At 37.8% G+C, this 23,928-nt stretch overlaps 1 protein-coding gene across 5 annotated transcripts in view; it reads right to left on the bottom strand.

Moving 5' to 3' along the window:
* ITPR2 (inositol 1,4,5-trisphosphate receptor type 2) overlaps nt 1-23,928 on the bottom strand; it is a 493,421-nt gene that overhangs the window by 327,148 nt on the left and 142,345 nt on the right. For all 5 annotated transcript variants that reach the window (XR_009265827.1, XM_058743294.1, XM_058743295.1 and 2 more), the window contains 8 exons: nt 16,543-16,684; nt 14,113-14,274; nt 9,286-9,458; nt 8,128-8,247; nt 7,567-7,752; nt 6,192-6,443; nt 4,813-4,957; nt 3,203-3,353 (listed from right to left, as the gene is read on the bottom strand). Coding sequence is in view for 4 of the 5 variants with exons in the window: in XM_058743294.1 (XP_058599277.1) it covers nt 3,203-3,353; nt 4,813-4,957; nt 6,192-6,443; nt 7,567-7,752; nt 8,128-8,247; nt 9,286-9,458; nt 14,113-14,274; nt 16,543-16,684 (1,331 nt within the window). In the remaining variant the exon portion in view is untranslated. The remainder of the gene's footprint in view (nt 1-3,202; nt 3,354-4,812; nt 4,958-6,191; nt 6,444-7,566; nt 7,753-8,127; nt 8,248-9,285; nt 9,459-14,112; nt 14,275-16,542; nt 16,685-23,928) is intronic.

Below are 23,928 nucleotides of genomic sequence, written 5' to 3'. Positions count from 1 at the left end.
TCTTGATTTCAGCTCAGATCATGATCTCACAGTTCATGGGTTCTGGTCCCACACTGGGCTGTGTGCTGACAGTGCAGAGCCTGCTTGGGATTCTCTCTCTCTCTCTCTCTCTCTCTCTCTCCCAAAATAAATAAATAAACTTAAAAAATGCCTCTTACAGGGTAGACCTGGATATGACAGTGAAAAGTGCAAACAAGATATTATCAAATTTTGAGAGGACAAAAACTACTTTTCTTTATGGTAATACTCTGAAAGCAGACTGTGAGCACTGGGACCAACAGTCAAGATCAATTTTTAACATTTTAAGAATAGTTTAGTTCAGAGTAAACTGAAGATTATAAAAGCATCACACCAAGAAATATCTTTAACACAATATCTCAACTCCTATGTACCCTCTGGGACTGTTAAGAGAAGCCTCTCACTGATGAGATTCAGGAAACAGAAACAGGATAGTCTATCAGCATGTCCCTGCTCTTTGATATACCATTGCTGTTCTTGGCTTTTCCTTTGCTTTCATTCAGATATTGTCCATAGACTTTTATTTTTATAAAATTTCAAGATTATATATAAAAGATGCAAGAACAGAATAGAACACTTATACACATTCTCATTTTTTCTCCATTTGTTTTCATAGTGCCTCCACCCACACACCACGACTCTCTCTGAATATACACTATACATAATTTTATCATGCTATGTCTTAGAAATCACCATTATGGACAATTTCACCATGTAGGACTTAGGTTATCTTTTATTTACAAAATGTTCTCTTGGATTGTAATTTTAAATACAAGTTCTGCTCCATGGTTTTATTTTTCTTCTTCAAAGGAGCTCCAATTATTCATATGATAGCTCTTCTTTGTCTTTCTTCCATTTCATCCACTTTCTCTCTGACTCTTTTTACTTGTTTCTCCATATCACTGACATTCTCATCATTGTTTTCCTGCCTTTCTTCAATGGTTCATATTACACTTTCATTCTAATCTACTCTTTTGATAATATAATTTAGTCTGTATTTCTAAATAAAGTCTATATTTTATTCTATTTCTTTCCCAAATCCAATAAACTTTCATTTCATTTCTTCCTAATTTTTTGGTCTATTTCTAACATTAGTTTTTGAATCTATGATTCAAGGTATTTTTCACATCCCAATATTTGTTTTAAGATAGTTATTTCACTTTAGAGTCTCGTGTTATAATTTTTTTATCTTTTATGGTTGTTTTTCAGAGAAGAATTTCCATCAACTGGTATGTTTTGATTTTATATTCTATTTTGCTCTTACAACAGTTTCATATAGAGGAGGACCAACTTCATATCTGCATTTCTTGGACAAGGTTGACAATGTGAGCTGGTTCATGTAATCTTTAGTTCAAGATCACCCTCTCCTGTCAGAGTGGTGAAGTGCAATTTCTTTAAAGTTTGGCTCTTGGTGGGGGGCAATGGAAAGGAATTATGCACATTTCCTTCAATTTTGTGGTTTTCTTTTATCTTGTGGTACTCAGGATTTTGCCACCTTGCTTATTTTTCCCTTCACCAACAAGATTCCAAAGGGTGCCTCTCCTTCATCCCTAGGGATAAACATTAACCCTCCTCTTCCTGAGAGGCATTGCATTTCCATAATTTCTACCTATGCACTTTTAAGTCCCTTCATCTTTACTCAGTGCTCTCATCCACCTAGATTCTCTGTCAGTATTTTCACACTTAGCATAAACTTTTTCTTTCTGAGGGTGATTTGCACACAATCCCTTCTTGTCTCTTCAGCCCAGGTTTTCCAGAACCTTCTAACTGTCTACAAAGACTTGCAGTGAGAACCTGGGAGAGAGCTCTACTGAAAACTGATGCTACTTTTCTACTTACACCTGAAGTTTGTATTGTCCTCTTTCTTCTTGTTCTGCTGAAGGTGAGGGATTTATGTGGTTTAATTTGCTTCTTATTGATCTCTACAGATTTTTAGAAGACGTAGAGATTCTTGAGATTTAGGTAGCAGCAATTAATTACTTCAGCTACCTGCAAGTTCCTCATTTATAATCTTAACCAGATATTTCTTCCTTATGTCTGAAATTACATTTCTGGTTTCACTTTTTTAACCCTGTAGTGGACACTACAGTGGCCACACTATGCTCCACCCATGTCCCTTCTTCAGAGCTTAGGCACCTATTCCCCCAGTTGTTGAACATTATGGTGCTGACTTCCCACTATGCCTCTCACTAAGAGTGACCCCTGGCCGAAGAGAACTACCTTACCCAAGGGTACACTCCCCACTTCATGATAAAACCGTCAGTCAATGGCTGGCTAATGCAAAACACAAAACTCAGCACCTGAGTTGTAATCTGTGACAACTACAAAGGGCCAGCCCTGCTCTAGAGCTTCCTATAGGATGAGCTGATTTGCAAGATGTACCTACAGGGTGGATCAGCTCCTCCATCTGCCCAGTCCTACCTTCCTCACTTCCTTGCAGGTGTATATCCTGTATGCACCCTTCAATATACTGCCTGCAAGCAATTCTCTATCTCTGTGTTTGCAAGGCATCCAACCTAAGATAATCACCATCAAAGGATTTTTTAATTGAGTTAGGAAACAGGCACTGTTGGAAGTACCTTGAATATATCGTAGACATTCACTAAATCTCACAAGGAAACTGTGAGGAAGATACTGTTGCTATCATCTTCATATCTCAGACAAGAAAAAAAAATAAACTCTTAAGAGAAGTACCTTGCCTAAGTTAACAAATGGCAAAGGCAGGATTTGAATACAGCACTGTAACTCAAAAACCCCTTCTCTATACTGCCTCCCACACTGGTTTTGCATTCAGTGCTTCTCTGGCACAACCATTACTGTTCCGATTCTTTGTACATTTCTATTCCCTGCTATGAAGCATAGCCAGCATATGACACATACCAAACTGATCACAAATATTAAGATGTTTTTGATTCTTTAATACATAATATTTTCAATAGTAAATTAGCCATAATATTAGTTGCCAAAGACAGAACTCATTGATCTATAAATTTTTCTTTCAAAGCTTTAATTTAAAAACAGAGAAGAATGTTTAGAAATCCAGCCTATTAGCACACAGTCCTATCCTAGGATCAATTTTCATGTGTACACATACACTAGCAGGTACATGTTAATAACCACTTCCCTGTAGATATGTTTTCACCTTACCTCCAAAAAGATTATAACTTTTCTTAAAAATTCTTACCTCCATCTTGAAATTTGCTCAATCTTTCAAAATACGACGACATGGGGACCTGTACAATATCTAGGATAGCCAGAAGTGTTCTTGTTAGCCTTAGTAATTCACTGAAGCTATAAAATCCAAAGTATATAAGATTCCGAGCCAAGTGGACCACCTTAATAAAGAAAGGGAGGGGGGTGGAAAAGAAACAAAAAACATTAGAAACTGAAATTAACATTGGTTTTTTTTTATAGCATCTCAATTAGCGCAGGTGTTTCTAAACTTTCTAATTCTTTAACACCTAGGAATTGAAATGCCTACAAAAGCAACCACTGAACTCTGATTTATTCGAGCTTATGATTAAATCTAAATAGGGCCAGTTTGTCACCTCTATCAAAACCCAACATGACAAGATGAGGCACGTGGTCAACAGCCAGTAAGGAAGCCAAAAAGAGAAGACTTTAGGTGTATCAAGGTGTTTAAAGAAACTTACACTGGAATGGTTTACTTAACTAAATATTAACTTATTTAAGTCAGTAGGATATCACTTAATAAATGGTTACATTAATGAGTTACTTTAATAAATGGATATTATCCATGAATTTGTCCAGAAATATATGTCCCTATGCTGCTTTGTGGCTTTCTGGATACTATAAGGCAATCTAGGTATGACAGTTTCCAAGGGTCCCCAAGCTATGGTCTCCTTTCACATTGCACCAAGGATGGTCTGTGTGACCAACAGAATATGGCAGAAGTGATAGCACGCTACTTCCAAGATTAGGTTATAGAAGATTGCAACTTCCATCTTGGGCTCTCTCTCTCTCTCTCTCTCTAATGGCTTGCTCTGAGTGCCATGCCATAAGGACACAGGCAGCCTATGGAAAGGCCCACATGGCAAGAAGACGAAGTGTCTGGTAAATAGCCAGCAAGGAGGTAGGGCCACCAAGAAACACATAAGCAAGCTTAGCAGCAGATCACCCAGCCCCAGATAGCTGCAACCCCCATCAACAGCTTGATTACACTTCCTAAGAGTCCCTGAGCCAGAACTACCCAATCATGCATTTCCAGATTCCTGACCCATAGAAACTGTGAGATAATAAATGCTTGTTCCTTTGGGCTAAGTTTGGGGGTAATCTGTTACACACCAGTAGATGCCTAATACACCAGGTTATCAAGTAATGGCATCTATTCTCTCGTTTTGTCACTATATTCCCCAAATGATATTAAAACCAAAGGTATTTCAATTCAGTTTAATGAGGCTAAAAATTTCATTTCCACGAGTTGAGGGCGGGGGGGGGGGGGATGTATCCAAACAAATTACAATGTATGCAAACTGTCTTTGTTCATTAAATGCAACAAAGTTTACATAAATGAACCCCCCCCCAAAAATCCAGGAAAATAGTATATAACAGATAATTGTAACCGAAATATTTTGTATTGCACTTCAGGTATAATTAAAGCATCAAATCTATCTTTTAATCCATGGCAGAGGGATCATACCTTCATCAACTAAACTACCCAATTACCAAGACATCCTAAATATTAGAGGAAAAAAAATCTTTGATGCTCAATGTATCTACCTTTTCACAGAAAAAACTGAATAACCTCACAAATGAATTGTTTTTATAAAATACCTCAAATGTCAGTTTGTTTTTTTCTTTATCCCCAAAAGGAAAGGGCTGATTTACAACTTCTTTCAAGTATTCTTCAACAAATTCCATTGTCAGTGCAAATTTCCTCTTCATATCATTTCTGGAAGAGTCTGTTATAGAATCATATCTGGGAAGACAGGATGAATATGAAGCAAGTTAAATTGACTGAAATCATTTAAAACAGGAAAATATATATACTTTAACCTCCTGGCTTCTGAAGTTTAGGTAAGTTAGTTACCTTTCTAGATGTTTCTACCATAATACTAAACACTTAAAACAGTGTTACTCCTATCATAAATATGATTTGTTTATTGGTTTCTAAAATAATGTTTCTATTATCAAGAGTTGGGGGCACGTGGGTGGCTCAGTGGGTTAAGCATCTGACTCTTGACTTCATCTCAGGTCATGATCTCACGGTTCGTGAGTTCAAGCCCCACATTGGACTCTGAGCTAACAGTGCACAGCCTGCTTGGGTCTCTCTCTCTCTCTCTCTCTCTGCCCCTCCCCTGCTCGCTCTCTCTCTCCAAAAATAAATCAATAAATTTAAAAAAAAGAGCTGTCATTTTCCTTTCCAAAAAGAGAATTTTTTATTTTATTTTTAAAAATTTATTTATTTGTTTTTGAGAGAGAGAGAGAGAGAGAGAGCACCCACATGTGCTTGCACGTGCAATTTAGGGAGGAACAGAGAGAGACAGGGAGAGAGATAGAGAAACCCAAGCAGGCTCAGCACCTTCAGCATAAAGCCTGATGTAGGGTTCAAACTCACAGACCAAGATATCATGACCTGAGCCAAAATCAAGAGTCTGGTGGTTTTCTGAGCCACCCAGCCACTCTCCAAAAGAGTATCTTATTTGCATTTGAAAGACTAACAACCTGGGAATGAGCTAAATAGGTGATGGGGATTAAGGACCACTGGGTATTGTATGGAAGTGTTGAATCACCATATTATACTCCTGAAATTAATATTACATTGTATGGTAACTAACTGGAATTAAAATAAAATTTTAAAAAACAGTAAAATAATAGGAGTGCCTGGGTGGCCCAGCCAATTGAGCTCCAACTCTTGACTTCAGCTCAGGGCATGGGCCCCACACTGAGCATGGAGCCCATGCTTAAGATTCTCTCTCTCTCCCTCTACCCCTCTCCCCCCTCACACACTCTCTCTCTCTCTCTCTCAAATAAATAAATAAATAAATAAATAAATAAATAAATAAATAATAAAACAGTAAAAACAAAAAAGACCAAAACCTGAGTTTAAGCACAGAAATGCCCTTCCATATACTTCATTTCAAAATTGAAGACATTTGATTTCAAGTTCATCTACTAAATTTAAAGTCCTCAAGAAATTTTTCCAAACATACTCATGAATTGTGATCTTTGTGGGGATTTCTGTCCAGAGCCTGGCATAGCGAACAGGTACCACAGACTCCTGGGGATCCCGGTCAACATGCATGTGGAGCATGAGGCGACAAAAAGACGCTCGGAGGTCAAATGGCAGGCTCTCATCCGACACACACCGCAGGATCAAATCGACAGAGAGCTGCGTAGAAATCTGGTTTATGGCCAGATACTGGCGATCTAAGCACATCCTTGCAAAGAGGTTTAGCTGGTACCTTAAAAATATTAAGCATATTACATTATTTGTCTTATCTTGAAAAAGTTCTTAAACAGCACAGTATCAGTCAGTGTCTACTATCTACTTTTATGACACCGAAACTTCCAAGGGTCTGTCACACTGGAGTCAAATTTTTTTGGTGGTAAGTGATCAAATGACAACAAATACAAGAAATTGTCTCTATGCCTATTCAAGTTACAATTTCTGTTACTTGTTCCAGCAACATGTGTCTGATGGAAAGTATCATTAGGCTCTCCATTTTTGGTTTCCTAGGAATATAAATACACTAAGCTTGAAGGCTATGGATAACGGCTCACGTGAAACCACCTCTCACCTTCCCAGTCCCACTCGGCTCTGGCTCTATTATCTACATTCTAACCTTAGATCCACTCACTTCCCAAACCAAATGTGACCAATCCAGATGGCATCAGTTAGGCTTGGATTCGTCAGCCTCCGAGATCAAGAATTAGCCTTGGCTTTGTTGCGATCGATACCTGTAGAAACCAGGGAACACGAAGCATGCTCTGCCTTTCTCAGATTCCTGCCATTTGGGCCTAACTTGTCCCCAGGGCATCTGCCGGGGTTTCTATACCTTCCACTCAAAGATACCAGCTAAGTTCTTGCTCCCAAGATACTGACCACCGGGAACTACCATCGCAACTTCTGCTGCTACCTGTTTCCAGTGAACTTTCATAACCAAAGATACCAGTTTCTCTCCAGCCCTAGGTCTCCACGTATTCATAAACACAATCACACTCCCACTGGCTAACTTTCTCCGAGGCCACCTCTGCGGCTGGATCAGCACACCCAGCTAAGTACCATCTCTCAAGTCCAACACTGGGGTCCCAACATGTCTCACATCTGCACCCACTCCAATCAGTAATGGAGGAAATTACACCAATTCGAAATTAGTGAAAAATCAGAAAACTGCAAGTGGTGTAGGTGAAAAACACAGATATTGGCTTTTATTTTGAATATTTTAAGTAATATTACATATTTTCACTACCTTAGTTTTGACAGGATTTTTTAAATTTCCTCTTCCTAGATATATGACTTCTGGAGGTTTCAGAGAATCTTCTCTCAATGAATATGTAAGATTGACATTTATGATGACTCTTTACCTGTAATAGGTAAGAACTTCCAAATCAGCCTTGGTGCCCTCTTTCGCTTCTTGTGCAAGGTGTCTGATAGCTTTGCCGTGAGGTTCCTTGTTGCTGTCAATCCAGTAGAGCCAAACTTCTTCATCATCAATGTCATCTGAAAGGATGGCGCTCTCCAGGGGGTTGTCTACTTGCATTGAGACCAGCCTTGAAATAAATTATACATACAAAATCTATTAAGAAGCTCACTGACAGGGGCACGCCTGGGTGGCTCAGTTGGTTAAGCATCCGACTTCGGCTCAGATCATGATCTCACGGTTCATGAGTTCAAGCCCTGCATCAGGCTCTGTGCTGACAGCTCAGAGCCTGGAGCCTGCTTCGGATTCTGTGTCTCCCTCTCTCTCTGCCCCTTCCCCACTCATCCTCTCTCTCTCTCTCTCTCTCTCTCTCTCTCTCTCTCAAAACTAAATAAACATAAAAAAAGAAATATGACAAATATTTCACAGTATTTCACTCACAAATATGACAAGGAGCTATAATGCTTACAAATGATGAACAGAAAAAGATTCCTCCCCTGCTTACTTAGTTTGAATGAGAATGTCTGCATTGCCTGGGCTCAACATAAATTTACAGATGAGTTCTTGAGTTACAGGTATAGCAGTAGTATTAGACACACACAGATCTGATAAATAATCCAAAAATCTGGCAAAAGAAAAAAAAATAAGTTGAACAGTAAGAAAACACATTTCATAAAATATCACAATAAAAATATGCTTGGGGATATAATGAAAATAACTTTTTCTATCTATTTTTAATATTACCTCCATGCCACATTTTTTAATGTGTTGCTTATCTATTGCATCATTAGAAACAAACTAAACATCCAATTATTTGTGTTTAATACAAAGCTTGTTTCAAAAAAGGATATAAGTTTGCTTCTATTTATTTGGTGATATTCATCCCAGAGCACTGTGACTTATTACATTTAGAAAATCATTTATCTGCCCTAAAATGGACTATCCAAGAATTGGATAACAAAACAAAAGCAGATGAAAGCTAGTTCTGTAATGAGTAAAATAGGAATACAGCATACAGTTAATGAAAGTGAGAATGGCCTAGTTGAGTCAAAGCCCCATTTCTACCTTTTAACATTTATTTGCTGCACTACTTAGTAAAGAAAGCTGTCAATGTGCTTGATGTTTCTGCATTCACTTCTCCCACATAAAGCAGCATGGATCAATAGAAACTGAATTGGATGTAATACCCCAATAGTGACAAATATTACTATATTTTAAATATGTAATAGTAATATAATATTTCTCACTATTGGGGTATTCTTGGGCAAGTTACGATGTAGGCTTCTATTTTCTCATCTCTCAAATGTGGCTGACCATAGATAAACAGCAAACCTCACGGGATTGTGTGAGGACTTACATAAGACAATGTACACGAATACATTTTGAAAAACTATAAGTACTATACAAACATAAGTGATGAGAATGAAAGTCATTTATATTTAACTGTGTCTATAAAAGGTTTCCATCTCCTACGAGGTAATAAGTCTGTGATACATGATTATTATAACAGCAAGCTCAACATAATTTTGTCCATGAAAGCTAATGGTGTGAAACAACTCCAACTTTTACCACATTCTAAAAATAAAGCAAAAACTCTTTTCCAAAAAGCAAAAATAAAGCACTGTCCCCACTAGTAAAGAACACTGCATGAACCACTTCAAACCTTGGCTCGCGATTTCTCCTGAGTAAACTGACAAATGTTTCTATTTCTTTTGCTGTGATATGTTTCTCTAGTAGTTTTCTGTTGTTGTGCAACAAAGCTGTGATGGTATCTTCTGCCAAAATATCATAGCCAATCTGGGACTGCATGACACAGAAATTTTTAGCAATATATTCCTGCAAAGAAGAAAGACTGTCAGAATGTACTGCAGCCAGCTTAGAAATAACAGGTTCTATTAGAGTCAGCAACATGGATTAATGTATTCATAACAGAAAACTCACTCAAATGTATTGTCAAAAGAGAAACAATAATCCCTCAGTAAATATGGCTTTTTGAGAAAGGAAATAAAAACATATGAACATATGCCTGACTTAAATTGTAACAGAAAATTATATACCAAAAATGTTTAACACGGGTGCTTACGTTCTGAAAGTAGAAGTGGGAAAAATAAACATAAGCCTAGTTAAAATAACAATTTCTTATGACGCGGTAACTAAAGGTTTTACCAGCCTAACAGAGGCCTTTCTTCTACCTCACAAAAAGTCATAACTGACTGTATCAAATAATAGAAAGAAAATGACTCTCTGATACTTTGTTTATGAGGCATGAGATCTATACTATTACATGAAGACGCCAGGCAGACTTGCGGTGATTTCTTTTTTTGCACACATGCCAATTTGTTAAATCTTCTCTTTAAAACAGTGATGAAATTCTAAACCATTTTTTATCTTAAAAAGCTACCAAGCAAGATAATATGATTAATCAGTCACTTTATTGACCAGATCATTCATCCAATAAATATTTCTTGGAAGCCTACTATATTCTAGGCTATTTGAGATATTAGGCATATGGTGGTAAACAAGATAGATGAGTTCTCATGGAGCTTATATCCCAGTGTGCAAAAAGGCAGTAAATGAGCCAATAAATATGATCCTTTTAAATGTTAATAAGTGAAAGAAAATAGAGGCATGGGGAAAGGTGACAACCTCAGATGGGGTAGACGCTGAAGAAATGATATTTGAGCTGGGATGGAAAAGATGGGAGTGATAAAAAGGAGACAATCATGGGGAGAGAAGCCATCTAGGCAGTAGAACCATGCTCTTTATGTTCTATAAACAAAGGTGGCCATGGTAGCTACAGACTAGTAACTATGGAGAAAGCTAGAGCTGAAGTTGGAGAGGTTGGTCCTTGAGATCCCTGGTAAAGGACAAAAATGTTACTCTAAGAGCAGGAAAAGGCCATTGGGAGTTTCAATCATGCATTATTTAATCTGCTTCTCATTCTTCACACTGACTCTCCTATATTCCAAGCTGCCATTGCTCATGTCCCACATTCTGGGTACAAGTAAGAATCCCACACAACCATAGATAGACCCAGTAAGTTTAACTAACTCCTTCCACAATCCAAAGTTCTCACTTCCAATTTCTTGGGGATTCTCCTTGGGGATGTACCTCTGGTTCTATGATGGGAAAATTTATTGATTAGAAAGTGGGGTGTGGTTTTTTTTGCCTTAGGTAAAATTTACAGGAACCTATCTATTCCTTGAAAATGATACATATTGGACAAATCTAATTATATTCTAGGCAGCAATTTTGTGGCCTTTCAAAATGATAGCTTCATATTGGGTAGCCAGTTAAGTAAAGTAAATGTTCTGTTGGTATATCATTTTAAAGACATGTATTGATTTATACACTTTTATGACTGCTGTAATCATGCTCTAGTATAAGGCAAACCTCCAAGCTGTTTGATAAATAGATCAAGATGTTGATAAATCAGATCAATTTAGAGGTTGTCACCATATTCTATAAATAATAATAAACAGACACTCAACATTAAAGACTTGGGTTAACACTAAGTCACAAAAGATCTCCCTATTAAGACTCTATACAATATAGAGTAGGATAAAGGAAAATAAGATAATTATGCAAAAATTAGAAAGTATTTCTATCTGTATTTTAAAATTATGTTCTAAAAACATCAGAAAGCTGCTCTATGCTTAATAAAAGCATTTTTAATTCAAAAGAAATGAGAAAAAATCTTATGCATCTATCACTGAGACTGAATTGGAGCATGCATGAGAACATGAGGGAAAATAAAATCTAACCCTCAGTAAATGCTGGACATTTATTCTTTTGTCACCTCAATGAACTACATCTTGGGAAGACATCCCAAAAGAGAAAAAGAGTGTCCCCCCACAGTCATATGCTCTAAAGAAACCCAGAAAGTAGGTCACCAAAAGTGAATAAACATTTACCTGGAGAAGTGATACACCTGGGTAGGGTGAACTAAGAACAAAGAAGAGGAATAATTATAGGCGTAGAATGTGTGTGTGTGTGTGTGTGTGTGTGTGTGTGGTTTCCACTTATCAGGTGGATGAGTGTTTTCAGAGGAGAAATTGCACATACCTCAGCACACTAGGCATGAGTCTTCAGCTAAGACTAACAGGAGTGAGATAAAATTTGTGTGCCAGACGAAGAAAGGACATCAGTTAAGATATGCCACCCAGGGGGGCGCCTGGGTGGCTCAGTTGGTTAAGTGTCTGACTTCGGCTCAGGTCATGATCTCGTGGTTCACGGGTTCGAGCCCCGTATCGGGCTCTGTGCTGATGGCTCGGAGCCTGGAGCCTGCTTCCGATTCTGTGTCTCCCTCTCTCTCTGACCCTCCCCCCATTCATGCTCTGTCTCTCTCTGTCTCAAAAATAAATGTTAAAAAATTAAAAAAAAAAAAAAGAAAAGATACGCCACCCAGGGAATCTACTGGGGACTATCTGAACAACCAAAGCCAAGGAGATCTGACAATGAAGCATAGGGCAGTACTGTAGAAAGAAGGTCCCTGAGACCTTTCCAAAGGCTAAGCACAGTCAAGATTGGTGTATATTGTGGACCTATGGGACTCAGAGCATCAGATAAACTCTGTAAACCTGGTGATTTTTCAGTAAATGCCGTCTCTCTAACACAACACAGCACCTGCATGTGGAGTGGCGGCCTACCTAGCAAAGTAGATATTTCCAGATGCAAGAAGAGAAAGGAGGCCAGGTAGAATACACTGAACAACCTCTAAGCCCCCATCTCCACTCCAGATCTTCACAGAATAACATGATCCCTAATATTGAGTAGCTTCTGGGACATAGACTCTCTGAGTGCTGAAGATCCATCATTTAATGTTCTGGAACTTAATTTTTTTTTCCACCAAAATAGGAAGGACTCTACCTACTTTATCTTGACATCTTAAAGGAATGCAGTGACGCTGGGGAAAATAAATCTGATGGCAGTATTTCCGATTGGAAAGAAGGCTGTTTATAACTGGGATTATATTCAAAAGTATTTAAGGATTTGTTTATATTATCCCCTCCCTCACTCTTTTGCTCTTTGCCATATTACTTATCTTCTAACTAGTTTGTTTTACATATTCTTTTTAGACTTCTTCTCAAACTTGAAATAGAATTTCAAACCCAATGTATTTTAACATTTTTTATAAAGCAAATTCTTTGTTCTCACCAAGAAAGTTTCAAACTACTAAGAGGCCATAGTGTGATGACTAAGAGCCTAGGTTTGAATACTGGCTCCAGTCATAACACTATATAATCTTTGGTAACTTATTTAACCTCCATGTAGCCTCAGTTTCTCATCTTAACTCAGTATCACCTGAGTTAAGTTGTGAAAAGTGCTTAGAACTGAGCCTGGTAAGTAAACACTCAATAAATACCACTGACTATTCCCAAGTAACCGCTACCTTCTAGGCCTGACATCCTGGGCCTACGTGGCTCAGTCTGACCTGCCTTACCAGCCCTCTCACAAACTAAACTAATCAGTTTTCTCTCAAACTGGCTAAGAGAAACATGGGATGCTAATTTATAAAATAATGATTTTAAACAATTTTATATTACACAAATGTATATTATTAAACACATTGCAAAATATTTTGTATTTTTAAGATAAAAATGATACTTGGGGCACTTGGGTGGCTCATTCAGTTAAGTGTCAGACTCTTGCTTCCGGTTCAGGTCATGATCTCACAGTTCATGAGTTTGAGCCCTGTGTAGGGCTCTGTGCTGATGGCACGGAGCCTGGGATGCTCTCTCTTCTTTCTCTGTCCCTTCCCCACACACGCTCTCTCTCAAAAATAATAAACACTTTTTTAAAGATAAAAATGACACTTTAATTTCATTTGCCATTGGTAACTTGCCATTGGCAATAGTCCAGGTTTCCTGTTCTCCATAGTTAGAACCATCTTAGGACAAAAGTGCCCTTGCTAGCATCCATCATTCTCTCTTCACTAAAGAGAAGGCTTCACTAAAAGGCTTCACTAAAAGCCTGTTCCGATACAGTTTAGGAAAATGATTGTCATCCTCCTCAAATGCTTCCTTCTCCAAACACCCTTCCTGGGCTCCCCTCTCCTGAATTCCCATGCCATCTTTTCTCTCTCATGTCCCCTCTTTGCCTCTCCCTCATGTTTCAGACATACATACCATATCTTCACCACCAGACACAGAACTCTTTGGCCTACACATGATGATCCAGAACCTCACATGTCAAGAAATGTCTCCCACCTCTTTACATAACACATCCAGCATGTCTCCTGCCTAGCAAAAGCTAATGCCATGCCCAAAGACTTCAGGTATCTTCCCCCAAAGGTTCTAACTGTACACGGAAGAATAAATACATCATCACAAAAATACTCACAGGTCATTTTTTTGTGTGACCAACATAAAACATTTCACTGCAGAGCAGAGATTCCCATTCCTATGTTATGTAGTTTGGAACAGTAACCAAAGACCCTTGCCCATACTTGAAATGTTAAATAGAGGCAAAGACACAAGCCACCTCTGACCTGATTTTTCCTGTAGTCCTGCTGCGAATGTCTGAGCACGCGGTAACACAGCCTCAGCATGTACTTATAAGGAGCGTATCTTTGGTCCCCCAGATCTTCAAGTCTCAACATTGAGCCTTCTCCTGCTTTCTCCTTAAAGGGTGCTTTAAGAATCCCAAATACCTGTCAGGGGGAGAAAAAAAACAAAAAACAACCATCTATTCTGATGAATGGAGGTTCATGTTTTACAAATAAGCACAATGACTCAAAACCACTTTTGCAATATTTGAGCAGAATTAAGGTAAAGGAAAAAAAAGACTTAGAATACAGAAACAACACATTAAGAGAAGAAAAAAATACCATGAAAAGGATTCCTTAAATTGACAAAGAACATTTAAATAAAACACTTAATTCTGTTTAGAAATTATATTTTATAAAATAAGAAATAGAAAGATGTTGGGATGTACCAAGTTACACGAACATATTCAAGTAAACTAAAATATAGTTCAATTTCTATGGCTTTACAATTACTTCTATTGTGTTCTATAACTTTCTAAAATCAAAATAATATAAAGAAAACATCTACTTTTCATCTGAAATTGACATCAGAATTTTAGTTCCAAATATTACTTCTAACCCTCTTTCCAAAAGAGTTTATCTATTGTTCCTGGTACATTAAGATGTCACCAAAGCATGGATATATCAGTATTCCAACAAATAAGGCACTTCATGGGCAACTGGTGATGACCAGTGACCAGCATTATAACAAAGGATAGCTTCTGGGAAATATTTAATAAACATTAAGGAATATAACTCTTTTAGGCAGCAGGACAGCAGGTAAGGTCACCTAGGGATGAGCTGGTAGTATGAGTAAATTATGAAAGAGCACCTACACAAGGGCATGAGCATTAATACAAGAAAGCAAAATGGAAAGGAATCTTTTGTAGTTCATAAAATATAATACAAATTAAAGTTACCTCAATAATTTTATATTCACTAAACCTTGAATTTTCTATTTAAAATACTGAAATAAACAGGGCTCCTGGGTGACTTAGTCAGTTTTTGTCTGACTTCAGCTCAGGTTATGACCTTATGGTTCATGAGTTCGAGCCCCATGTTGGGCTCTGTGCTGACAGCTCAGAGCCCAGAGCCTGTGTCTTCACAGGCTCTTCAAATTCTGTGTCTCCCTCTCTCTTTGTCCCTCCCCTGCTCATGCTCTGTCTCTCTCTCTCTCTCAAAAATAAATAAACATTTAAAAAAAATTTAAAGACTGAAATAAACTACTAGACATGTTGGTTGACGTAATATTAATAAATTATTCAAAGTCCTAAAAGTCCTTGAAATCAAATGTTTTATACAAAAGAATGCTAATGTCAGAAAAGCCTTTGTCTCATTATATTTGCAACCTTTATTTTCTTTGAGAGAAATGTTGATTTTACATTTTTAGACAATCAGCTATAGAATATTAATTGGCAATGTGTCTACTGTTTTCCTTTTCCAACTCCACAAGAACATGTATATTAATAACATGTTTTCTAATTTTTTAAATATCTTCCTTGAGTTCACAATAAATGCAGGAGCCCATTACTTTATACAGCAATTAACTGAATTGAAAGAAACACATAAAGGTAGGTATGCCCATATATGCATATTATCAGGAAGTGAATTAATTTACTGGTGTGCTATAAAACAATTTCAGAAGGACACAGTATAGGAGTAGATCTAGACTGCCAGGGGAAGAAAAAACTAGAATATTATACAGAGCATTTGTGAGCTGATGAGTAGACTTCCCTACTTTCTTAAGGAAGAGAGGGACAGAAGCAGAAAGCAGATAGAGATAGCATTTCCAAAGTTATCCTGTAGATTCTACCTAGAAGATTATCCCAGCACATTTTCTGGAGATAGTCTGACACTGTAGGTTTTCTGAGAGGTCTGCAGAAGGATGTCTCTAAGATGGCCATGGTGATCCCTGCCTCCTGAAATCCACAGTCTTATGCAATCCTGTCTCCTTGACTATGGGCTGGATTTACTGACTCACATCAGATTCAGTTATAAAAAAGGCTGTGGCTTCTATCTGGGTGCGCTCTCTTGTTCTCTCTTGGATCCCTCATTTCTAAGGAAAGCAAGATGCTATGGAGAGGTCGGTGTCTACAGAGAGGCCTGTGTGAGTGAGCTGGGAAGTGAAATCCTGTCCCATTCAAGCCTGAGATGACTGCAGCCCAAGCCAGCACCTTGACTGTGGTCTTGTGAAAGACCCTGAGCAAGAACCACCCACCCAAGCCACTCCCAGATTCCTAATCCACAGAAACTGTGAGACTACTATCTGTTATTTTCAGCCACAAAGTCTTGGGGTAATTTGTTACACAGTAATAGATAACTAACACGAGGACTTTCCTGATGCTATAATTCAAAACAATTCAATGTGCAAATTTAGTACATGAAAACATTTACCTGTGCCAGTATGTTTTGTTCCCTCATTAACTTTTGACGTTCTCGGTTTGGCTTAATGATAACGACATCCAAAACTTCTTGTCCGTTATTAAGTACATCAGCCACAAAGAAGATGAGGTCTTCTAATAATTTGGTTACAAACCTACCATAAAGTGAAAAAGAAACTTTACTCAAATTTTGGAAAATATTTTTTAATAAGTACTGAGGACTGAAACACTGGAACATTGAGAACATTTTGTAATAAAAATTCTTTAATCAACAATATATCTAATTCAGTTAACATTTACCTAAATCTTTATGAAGAGCATGCCTTCTCCAGCTCCTCCAGCCCCCACTCCTGCTTCCAGTTCTAATCAAGTATTTGCAAAGACAATTATGACATAAAGCCACATGAGCCCAAACAGAAGATAAGTTGATAGGCTAACACCACCAGATCATTTTCTAGAACTGACTAGCAAAGAAGAGCATTTCTGCTTAAGGGAGAACGGCTCAATTTCTAAATTTCTAAATTCAAAAATCCTTTTTCTACTATTGACTCAAACTACATTTCCAATCTTCACCATACTTCTGCATTTCCAATGAACAGAATAGGAAACACTTAAATGATGTATGAACAGAGTCAGAGCAAGCAATCAGATGTTTTAAACTGTTCTGAAACTATTACCTGATCTATAAAAATCACGGCACTCTAAAATCATATATTAACGTTCACCTTTAACTCTACATTTTGGTTATTATTTTAACTATTACTTGAACTTCAGTGGCATTCAGAACCTAATATGTCTTAAAAACCCTTCCTCCCTTAGCTTTCTTCTTCCTCCTTCCTCTGCCCATTCTTCGTCATTTTCTACATGAATTTTTAAATTTGTTTTAATTTTTGAAAAATTTTGTCCAGCAAATATATATACATATATATTATCCATACACGTGAGCATATCCATTTACTATTATTAGCATGCCCAATCATGATCACATCAGTAAGAAAACTATAGTATAAGAGATCAACAATTCCAAAAAAGTATAGAATGTATTTAGTTAAGAAGCATTTTGATCCTATCTCCAGATTTACCTCCTGAAAGAGAATGTAATTCATAGAGTCAAATGAACATACCCAGAATCCAGAATTTAGCCACCTACAGGCAAATTTCAGCATACTTCCTAAATCATAAATTCCACTCCAAAATTTCAGGGATTCTATGCTTTCTTGGTGTACCTATGTTAAATTTGAACCCAAACTGTTTCTTTTCGAAAATGTGCCTGATAAGATTCACTCACATAAGCTCTGAGGACAATCAGAGAAATGTAAAATATGATTCATGTGCATTGAAATGTGGTGTTAATTTCTTTTGAAAAGCATAAATATATGTATTTTCTTTTTAAAATTATTAATATTCTTTTCCTCCTCTGTTTCAGATTAAGTGTATTCAGATGTTTAGATATCTAAGAAAGCACAAGTTTGGGACAACTACAAATCATTCTGTTTTAAAGTCTTCCAGGTGGCCTGAATTGGTGACAATTAATGGAATGATGATGAAGACAATTAAGTCTTAATTGAAAATCATTATACATTAACCCTGCTTGCACAGCGTGACTCCTCTGATGATGGGGCAATGGAAGTCAAGAAAACCAGTCTTCTCTTCTGACCTCAAAACTGTTGAAACTCTTTTTCTCCCTTTTCACCTCCAGCACCCCATCTGTGGTAAGCAATTGGGTTTTCTCAGGTTAGATCAAACTCCAATTCTTTTTTTTTTAATTTTTTTGAATGTTTACTTATTCTTGAGAGAGAGAGACAGAGATAGAGCATGAGTGGGAGAGGGGCCAAGAGAGATGGAGACACAGAATCCAAAGCAGGCTCCAGGCTCTGAGCTGTCAGCACAGAGCCCAACACGGGGCTCGACCTCACGAGCCATGAGATAATGACCTGAGCCAAAGTCGGATGCTCAACCGACTAAGCCACCCAGGCGCCCCATCAAACTCCAATTCTTTACTGAGAAGTGGTTTGGTCCTACTAATTCACCCCATTTTATCAATTTGCTTATACTAAAAACTTTCTGTGTGGCTTTGTCATATGCAGCAACGATAAATAAGATATAGTTTTTAAAAGACATACCTAAAAAAACAAAACATTTTGTGGATTAGGAACAAACTAAGAGAGACACAGTGATAAGCAAGGATAATGCTCAATCCCCGCAAGATAACTGGGACTGGAAGCACAGAGCAGGAAACTAAGTTCAAGATCTGAAAGCAGGTATTAAAGTAGGAATTTTCCACCTCTGAAGAGAACCTTAAAACTTGGGTGGCCCCTTTTCAGCTCTGGCTGTGCGGTAGGAAACTCACAGAAAGACTGGACCTAGCCACCTGTGAGGTCAACAGCTGAAGCCTCAAATTACCATAGGACAGGGAACTCTGTTCTCAACCATAAGACTGACAGAGGAGATCAGCAAAAGTAGAGAAAGGAAAAGCAAAAAACAGCCACTTAAGAAGAGCCTGCATATTCAAATTCCAAAGCATGTGAGGAAAATGGACATAAAGAAGGCCAGTCCCATCACATGTAAAAAATCAAGAGGTCGATTCATTACCAACAAAATGCAGGTAACAGAACAATTTCAAAATAACTTTTAAATAAGTCTTTTCAATCACCAAAGAGATAAAGAAAGATGGGGCGCCTGGGTGGCTCAGTCGGTTGTGCATCTGACTTCGGCTCAGGTCATCATCTCGCGGTCTGTGAGTTTGAGCCCCACGTCAGGCTCTATGCTGATAGCTGGGAGCCTGGAGCCTGCTTCAGATTCTGTATCTCCCTCTCTCGCTGCCCTTCCCCCCATGTTCTCTGTCTCTCTCTGTCTCTCGAGAAAAAAATTATAATCATTTCAACAAAAATCTAATTCACAAAGGTAAACTATTCTATACACAAAGAAAAATTATTGATTTATAAGACAATATAAAAAATCAATGCAGAAAGCAGCACAGAGAGATATAAAAAGGCAAATGATAAAAGGAAAGTGAAAAGATAAAGAGGATGAATTAAGAGGATCCAACATGCATTTAATAGGAGTTCCAAAAGAGACAAGAGAGGGAAAAGGTAAAGAAGTAACATCTGAAAGAAAATGCCAGAAAACTTTTCAGAATTAAAGAAAGATCTAAGTATACAGACTAAAAGCATACCTTAAATATCAGGTGGGAAAAACAAAAATAAAACTTCCTTATGTAAAAAAATAATAATAATAATTAAACATAAATTCACAGACACCGAGAACAGATTGGTCGTGGCCAGAGGTGAAGGGTAGTAGGTGGGTGAGATGGGTGAAGGAAGTCAAAAGGTACAGACTTTCAGTTATAAAACAAATAAGCCCTGGGTGTGTAACGTACAGCATAGTGGTGACAGCTAATAATACTGTATTTGAAAGTTGCTGTGAGAGTAAATCCTTAAAGTTCTCAATACAAGAAAAAAAATGTTGTGACTCTGTATGGTGACAGATGTTAACTAGACTTATCGTGGTGACGATTTCACAATAAACACAAACATCAAATAGTTAGGTTGTAAACCCAAAACTAATATAATGTTGTACACCAACTCCACCTCAAGTTTTAAAAGTGTGTTAAAAAATTTCCTTGTAGGAGCACCTGGGTGGCTCAGTTGGTGAAGGGTCTGACTTTGGCTCAGGTCATGATCTCACGGTTCATGAGTGTGAGTGCCATGTCGGGCTCTCTGCTGACAGCTCAGAGCCTACAGCCTGCTTTGAAGACTGTGTCTCCCTCTCTCTGCCTTTCTTTCTTTCTCTCTCTGTCGCTCTCTCCCTCTCTCTGTCTCTCTCTCCCTCTCTCTCAAAAATAAAGAAACATTAAATTTTTTTCAATTTCCTTGTAAACACATCATAGTAAAACTTCAGGACATCAAAGACAAAGAAAAAGTCTAGAAAATTACCAAAAAGTAAAGGAAAAATGGCCAGTAAGGTAACAATTCTATCAGCAAAAAACTTCTTAATGGCAACAAAATATGTTAGAAAATCATTACATTATAACTTTACTAAAGGAAAATAACTGCCAAGCTAAAATTCTAACACATAAAGTAGCACGTAAGAGTCGAAGTAAAACAAAGATTTTTTCATATATTTAAAAACTGAGATTTATAACCCACAGACCCTAACCAAATGTTTTAAAGAATAAATTTCAGCAAAAAGAAAAGTGAGCCCAGAGAGAAGACATGAGAAGCAAGAAATAAAAGCAAGCTGAAGAAGTAAAAGATAACAAGAAATACAATTCATAGTAAAAATAATTTTTAGGAATTAAAACTTTTAATAAAAAAGGGGGTACATCATAATTTATATGACACATTTAACTCCTTTGTAGATATCAACTATTAGAAAAAAAAATTTTTAATGAAAAGGATGAACACAGAACTATGATTCTAGACAAATATTCCAAGAAAGATGAGAAGGAGAATATCAGTGCATAATTAAACCATTCTGAGGTACTTTACTCCCATGAGAAGAAGAAAGGTTTAATAACTTCAAATTTTATAAGAAAGAATATGCAGCTAAAATGTATGGCAAGAATAGTCATAATGCAATTGCTAGAGAACAGCAATAGGACCTAAAGCTTCTAAACCAGTAGAGGAAAAGAAAAAATGAGGAGAAAATACCAGCTTTATTAACCTAACAGAAAGAAGCAAGAGAGGGAACAAAAAAAGCTACATTAAGAAAAAAAGAAAGAATAAACCCAAACATTTATTAAATGAGAAATAATTGAAAGATGATCAGATTCCATTTTTGTAATTATTTTTGCAGTCTTGAGGTCTTTTCTTTTCTTTTTTTTTTTTTTTTTTTTGACACATATCATGCCACGGATTCACAGGGAATGGGTTCCATCAGCGCAGACTCTTCCCCATTGCTTCTTGCAAAGCGTGTCTTCTCTGGGTGGAGCAGCATGTGGTTCGGTTGAACCCAAGTATCTATCTCTTCCTCTTCCTTCTTAGTCTGATCATTTTCCTTCACACCCTTCAGGAAACTATCTCTGCTCTTTAAGTGCTTCATACGCTCAATAGGTACATTAATTCTCTTGGCAAGAATCTTGTCCTTAACTTGTTTGTTTACAACGTCAACAGCATGCTGGGTAACACTGTAGACTCTTCCAGTTTTGCCATGGTAACATCTGTGGGGTGTTCCTTTTTAAACAGAGCCAATTCCCCTGATGTCTACACTATCATCTTTCTTGCCGATTCTCATATATGTGGCTGAAGGAAGCACTCCAGGTTTCTAAGAGACCTGAGAGCACACAGCCGTGCCTCAACTCTTTCCCTTTGTGTTGGTCTTTTTGGCGAAATACCGGAAGACGAAGGCTCCAGACAAAAGGGATCAGATTAGGTGAGGAGTTAAGACGGTGGAGTAGTAGGGGGACCCTATGCTTGTCTCATGCCTCGAACATAGCTAGATAAATACCAAATCATTCTGAGCAGCCAAGAAAGTGATCTGAGGACTGAGAGAACAAACTGCACAAGTAGAGGGAGAAAAGAAAGAGATCAGATTAGATTTTTAAAATCTAGCTCTCAAAAAAATAAATAAAATAAAATAAAATAAAATAAAATAAAATAAAATAAAATAAAATAAAATCTAGCTCTCTGCCACTCACAAGACACATCACTAAAACAAAATGACCAGGAAATCTGAAATAAATTGATACTCAAAAAGAAGCACCAGAGAAACACTAACCAAAAGGCAGCCAGTGTGGCGACTTTACTATCAGGCAAGTAAAAGTTAAGGAAAAATGATGTTGCTAAGGAAGATGTTAACTTTGAATGACAAAGGTATCTGATCTGAAACAAAGAAACAAACAAAAACCCAAGGATATCTGATCCGGTGATCCCATGTGGGATGACCACTATTCTAGATACTGAGCTTCCATCCTGGGGACTCGGAACCAACCTCAAACCAGTAAACAGAGTGAAGACGCGGCCGTAGTCTGTGCTGTTCACTACCACATTATCAGTGCATGTGCATGCTGCCTGGCCCAGGGCCAGGCATATACCAGGAGCTCAATAAACATGAATTAATTACATCTCCAAACTGTAAATGCTGCTGAGGAACCCCACATCTTTTTCTGTACCCTCAAAACTAACACATGGTGCAGAAATTCTGGTTTACGATTACATGCGTCACTAACTGAAAAGCAGTTAACCCCGCCTCCACTTTCCCTCCTCTCCCACCCCCACCATGTCCCCAGGACTCTCTATTTTGTTGGTGCAACTATGCACAATAAGATCAGAAACTCCACTGAAAACTATCGGAGATTGAGGATCCTGGGGCATAACACAGGAGCTTGTGCCTCCAGAGCCCATTCCTGGGGCAAGTAAAGGGGAAGCCATGAGAGAGAATTCAAACAACACAGGCATTTTGAGCTAGATCTGCAATAGTCTAACACCTCCCCTTTGACCTTGTATCATTCTTTCTGGTTTTGAGTAAGAGAAGATCTAATAATAACTTCATTCTCCAGAGAGAAAAAAAGTCAGAGTTGTGAGGGTATTTTCAGATAGAATTTTATATTGAATTCTAAAACAGAGAAAATAATATAAAAACACTCAACTATGCCAAGAAGTTCCATTGTATTGACAGGCAGCTTTGAGTGAATTGTGATAGGAGATGACTTTTCTAAAATTACTAAATCAAGATCAATAACTGCAACTTCATATTTCTCAAGCATATTTCTCTTTGCTCTGATGTTTCTCACTGTTAAACAGTGGGGAAAGAAGCAGGAACAATAAAAATGCACGATCCCTCATCCCTGGTCAATCCTGGTCATCCCAGTCCTGAGAGCTCCATATGAATGCCTGCGAAATTGGTAAAAAGCTTTCTCTTGTTCAAATGTAAAGGTATGCAGCAGATCATCGGGGGCGGGGGGGGGGGATATATAAAAAAGGCTTGTGTTCTGGAGCACTGAAAACACAGAGACTTGAAAAACGCACACGACTGGGGGCATTTGGGTGGTTCAGTCGGTTGAACCTCCAACTTCAGCTCAGAGTTCCCAGAGATCCCAGAATTCGTGACTTCGAGCCCCACATCAGGCTTGCTGCTCTCAGTGCAGAGCCTACTTTGGATCTTCTGCCCACCCCCCATGTCCCTCCCCCACTCTCCCTCTATCTCACAGAAATAAATAAAACATTTTTAAAAATTCAAAAACAAAACCACACATGATCGAATCCCCCACTTACATAAAATGAGAATAATGTCCGTCTCAGGACTGTTTGAAGGAGTACATAAAATATGTTTACAGTACCAACACAAAATAGGAATGATATCATTGAGAGCTATCAGGATCATTCTCTTTCTCAACCATTTCCAGAACCAGAGCTGAAGAATCGAGGATCCAGTTTCTCTGCGGGAGTTGTAAGAGCAG

Source organism: Neofelis nebulosa, chromosome 8, assembly GCF_028018385.1.
Source record: "Neofelis nebulosa isolate mNeoNeb1 chromosome 8, mNeoNeb1.pri, whole genome shotgun sequence".
Lineage (NCBI taxonomy): Eukaryota > Metazoa > Chordata > Mammalia > Carnivora > Felidae > Neofelis > Neofelis nebulosa.
Note: the sequence above shows the minus strand (reverse complement) of the source record. Positions and strands in the feature narration are given on the sequence as shown.